Genomic DNA, 4,670 nt, shown 5'->3' with positions numbered 1-4,670 from the left:
AAACACACACACACACACACACACACACACACACACACACACACACACAGAGTTAAGTATGTGTGCCCACACATAAACACACACATACACATGAGCACATGCATACACACATATTCAGGCTTCTGTACCCACCCACACAAACACACCTCCCACATGTGACTATATATGCATACACACCCACACATGTAAACACAGATACACACACACACACACACACACCATATAGCGTGTGCGTGACAGAGCACAGAGTTGAACCTCTAACTATCAGACCTAAGTATAGTTTTACCCCCTTAGCCATTATCAGAAGATGGGGATGGAGGGACTAGACAGAAGGCTGCTATGCCGTACACAGGTAGGAGGATAGAGAGGTGGGAGGAGATTACCCCCAAGTTCAGCAGCCCCCATTCCCTTTTTTTGGTTTCATTTCTTAAGAAAATGTCAGCTTAGGACTTGCTTGGATCAGGCAAAGTGGAGTGGGCTATGGGCTCCCATCTGGGCACGCCAATGGCCCCACCCCAGGTAAGCTGCTCTGAAGGGCAGGGGTGGGGGTAGGGGCAGGATCGGGGAGAGGCCTTCACCCAGGACCCTTCAGTGTTTCCCAGGAGAGAGAGTATAGGAGAGATGGGGGTGGGGAGCAGAGGGTAGGACAGAGTATTCAGTGATGCATCAGAGGTATTTCCAGCTGGAGGACAGGGTATGTGAAGCCATAGGACAGAGTCCACAAAGACAGGCTGGAAAACAGCCAGGCAGCACAGGCAGCCTCCCTTGGGTCAAGTCGGCCTTTGTGGCCTATACTGTCGCTAAACATATTTTAAACACTGTAATTCTCATTAGTTAAAGCTGGATGGTTTTATTTTGAAATCCAAAATTTCAGAGTCTCTGAACCTTCTGGATGATCTGAACTCAGATTCCCTGTGGTAAATGTTGGTTGGAGTGGAGCAGGCCGGTTCTGTCTCCATTTGTGACATGTGCTTGGGTCTAGAAGCAATGCTGAGCTGGGATTCCCAAATCCAACAAGGCCTCTCTGGCTGATGATGGCCTCAGTGACGACACCAGGAGAGAAAGTGGGTGGGTGGAGGGCCTTGCGGAGCTGTTGGGACATAATGCCAATTGATCTGTGCCCTGAGTACCTTCTAAGAGGCGAGAGAGTAAGGGGAGCCCCAGTCTGTGGTGGGGCGGCCACTCAGAGCAAGGGGTCAGAAAGCCTCATTTTATCTCTAGGAGTGGGGTAGATTCTGCCTGATCATCCTTAAAACACACACACACACACACACACACACACACACACACACACACACAATCACTTTCTCTGTTCCCATTTGCAGTTTTGCCTACTGACTCCTGTGAGAGCAGCTACAGTCATTTCTAAATTCTCATTTAGAAAAATAGTCAAACCTTTCCATGCACCAAATATTTGCTTCTCATCAAGGGGAGGGGGGACCCAAACACCTTTATTTCAGCAACAAGCTCATCCAAAGACTGTAACTGTTTTGGTAGCTGGGGCCAAAACAAATGTTCCTCCCCCAAGGCCAAATGATTCCAGAATGTTTGCAAAATGTTTTTCACTCCTTTAAAAATACAGCAAAATGTACAAAAGCACTACCATTAAAGAATATTAAGAACAGAAGGGGAGAAAAGCCAAAAGAACAAAATGACGCCCATCTTGTGCGCCTCCCAATTTCTGCATCCAGAGAGCTGCTCTTAGTAGCTGGCCCCATGGAGATGGAGGGGCACTGAGCGCTGTCCTGAGAGGTACGCAAGTATTAGAGGTGTGCTCAGAATCTCATCCTGATGGGTTCTTTCTGAGCTGTCTGACCCTAAAGGATGTCACTGGAGCTCAGAGCAGAAAGTACAACATCTCTTGATGGAGAAGGTTGGAATCAGGACGTGTTGACCCATCTGACTCCATATGGCTGCCATGCTGGCCCAGCTGCTGATCTGTGGTTTGCCTCTGCCGCACTTATATTATAGGGAGGCAGAATTTTGGTCAGACAGGTGGGGAATAATGTCAGGGCAGGTTGGCTCCCTGTCAGGGGGCAGTTTATGCTCAGTCTAGAAGACTCCACTGGACAGCAGGTGTTGGGACTCTTAAAGCGGTCCCCAACAAGTGACAGAATTGGCTTGGGCATATCATAGAAACTTTGAAGAGATACAGAGGGAAGATGGGGTAGATCCAAGAACTAATGGAGTACAGGAGGGAGAGTGTGGCATGGAGAGGGGTTTTATGTTCTTCAGCTTGCCAGGTCTCTTAAGAGCAGGGCTGTGGGCAGTGAGCAGTGTTGGGTGGGGACAAAGTATGAAAGGTCACCTTGGGCTCACTGATACATACTCACTATTGGGGTGAGGCATGAAAACCTAGGTGCGTGAGAAGCCTGGCTCTGAAGTGGATGGAAAGGCTGAGAGATGGTAGGACAAGGGGCAGGCTGGGTAGCTGGGTGGCTGGGTGGGTGGCTGGGTGGGTGTTTGGTAAATGGGGGGAGAGGACTCAGTAAATCTGCTGGGAGGAGGGTTGAAGGAGATGGTGAGAGATGTTGATTAGGGTGAGTGACTAGGGGTGGGTGGTTAGTCTGGTATGTGCTATTGAGCCTGTGGGCACACACACACATGGGTGGGGGCTGGTGGGTGGAGGGGCACGAGTGGGTTTGGCTTTTGGGTGAGTGGGCTGGTGGTACCTTGCTGGGTTGGTTGGTGGCTGGCACCGAGCACTGGCTGCGGTTCCATATGCTGGTGAGTCCGTGGATGGTGGTGGACAGTGACGTGTGGTGGTTTGACAGGAGCAGGTGGAAGCATGCTGAGGCTGGGCCAGGGGTCAAAGTGGTATGGGTGGAAGAAGGCTGCTGTCAGCAGCATCTGCCTTGTCTCTTTCAGGGCACCAGCCACACATGGGAGACTCCTGGCCACGGAGCTCAGCTCATGAGGCAGCAGAGCTAAACCGTCAGTGCTGGGTCCTGGGGCACTGGGTGTGATGTGGTGCAAGTGCCCCTGCCTTCCTGCCATCACTGGCACAACACCCCTCCCACTGGACATGGAAGCCTGGTCTCTGTGCTGTGGATTCAGCTCTCCAGTCATGGAGACACCAGGCCTAGACTGCCACCACTGCCTGGGTCTCAGGGCCCCAGAAATGGGTCAAGCAGGCCTGAGGGACTGTCCGGGTGGCACAGAGACTCAGAGACAGTGGCCACTACCACACCTAGAGCCCCACCCAGCTGGAGAGCCAGGAAGAACATGGGCATTGACCACTGGATGCTGGACACCTACAGCCAGTCACAAAGTCAAGCAGGTGCCCAGAGGGGCAGGGTCCTGTGGGGATAGGGAGCAGGGCTTATTGAGGGAGAGACAGTGTCTGCCTCTGCAGGGGCCACACAGCAGGCACACAGCAGGGGCTCAATAAATGCTTGTTGAATCTGTTCTTTTGCTATGTATGGGCTGGCTCCCCCCTCCCACCCCTGTCATTACCTTACCCCAGAGGTGTGAGCCCTGGGCACTGAGATCAGGACCAAACTGTTTGGATGAGCAAGAGTCTATCTCAGCCTGGGGAAGATGGAGACAGGTGGGCAGAGCAGGAGGGGAAGCCAGGATACGTGTCTAGGAACTTCAGCAATGTGACACCACCCAGACTCTCGGGATCCTTTACCCTGTGTCTAGGGCCATTTTACATAAAATCTCTGGCTCAGCTGCCTGGGGGAAAAACAATTCCTGTCTTGACCTTGAGAGCTTGGGTCCAGAGAGGGAAGTTCCTTGCTTGAGATTAGAGGTAACATGTGGGACTGTGTGTTTAAGTCAGACTCACTCCCAGTTGAGCTTAATCCTGTCCTGAAGGACTGGCAGACTGAGGCAGAATGTGGTCTCCACCCATCAACCCACTGCCCACCCATGACCCACCATCCCGCCAGCATTCAGGCACCATCGTCTGCCCATCCACTCATCTGCCCATCCACTCACCATCCACTCGCCCATCATCCATCCATCATTTACCCGCCCGCCCATCCAGTATCATGACCATTTAAACATCAATCCATCCACTCATATGTGGTTCATCCATCTAATCACTCACCCATTTAGCAGCATGTAGCCACTCATCACCTATCCAACCATCCATCCATCCATCTAGCTAGCATCCATCCATCCATCTTCAATTATCCATTCACCCATGATTCACCTACCCATTATCCATCTGTCACTGTCATTCCTCCCCTGTCAATCATCCATCCATCCATCCATCCATCCATGCCTCAGCCATCTTTATCATCCAGCTATCTATCTGTACATATGTCTGCATACAGGTATCATCTATTGTGCCCCTACTGTGTGCCCCTCAGTGTGGTAGGCCGTTGAGAGGGGACACTGAAGATTCCAGAAAAGCAGACAAGGGAATGAGAGGTGACAGTTCAGTGTATGAGTGCTGGGTGTGGTACCCGCTCTGGAGTCAGACTGCCTAGCATCAGATCCTGTCTCCTCAGCCTCGGTGGCCTTACCCTGTAGATGGGACTCTTCACTGTACCTACCTCTTATAGCTACTGGGGGTTTGTATGTGACATAGACTGGTGCCTATGAACACAGAGAGCAGAGTCTGGACCATGGAAACACCCTGCCATCATGTCAATGCGGAGAGTTGAGGCCATGGGGCTGAGGCAGTGCCTGTCGGAGACCACCTGAAGGATTGGTGATCA

General features: G+C 51.8%; 1 protein-coding gene across 3 annotated transcripts in view; it reads left to right on the top strand.

Annotated features, from left to right (window-relative positions):
• The window catches only part of Gsg1l (GSG1 like), a 196,257-nt gene extending 192,850 nt beyond the window's left edge, over window positions 1–3,407 (top strand). For all 3 annotated transcript variants that reach the window (XM_028764263.1, XM_028764264.1, XM_028764262.1), the window contains one exon: window positions 2,869–3,407. In XM_028764263.1, the coding sequence (XP_028620096.1) occupies window positions 2,869–2,966 (98 nt within the window). In that variant the 3' untranslated portion in view covers window positions 2,967–3,407. The remainder of the gene's footprint in view (window positions 1–2,868) is intronic.
• The last annotated feature ends 1,263 nt before the right edge of the window (window positions 3,408–4,670 follow it).

The sequence above is a fragment of the Grammomys surdaster genome, unplaced genomic scaffold (assembly GCF_004785775.1).
Source record: "Grammomys surdaster isolate TR1022 unplaced genomic scaffold, NIH_TR_1.0 142, whole genome shotgun sequence".
NCBI classification, from domain to species: Eukaryota; Metazoa; Chordata; class Mammalia; order Rodentia; family Muridae; genus Grammomys; species Grammomys surdaster.
Note: the sequence above shows the minus strand (reverse complement) of the source record. Positions and strands in the feature narration are given on the sequence as shown.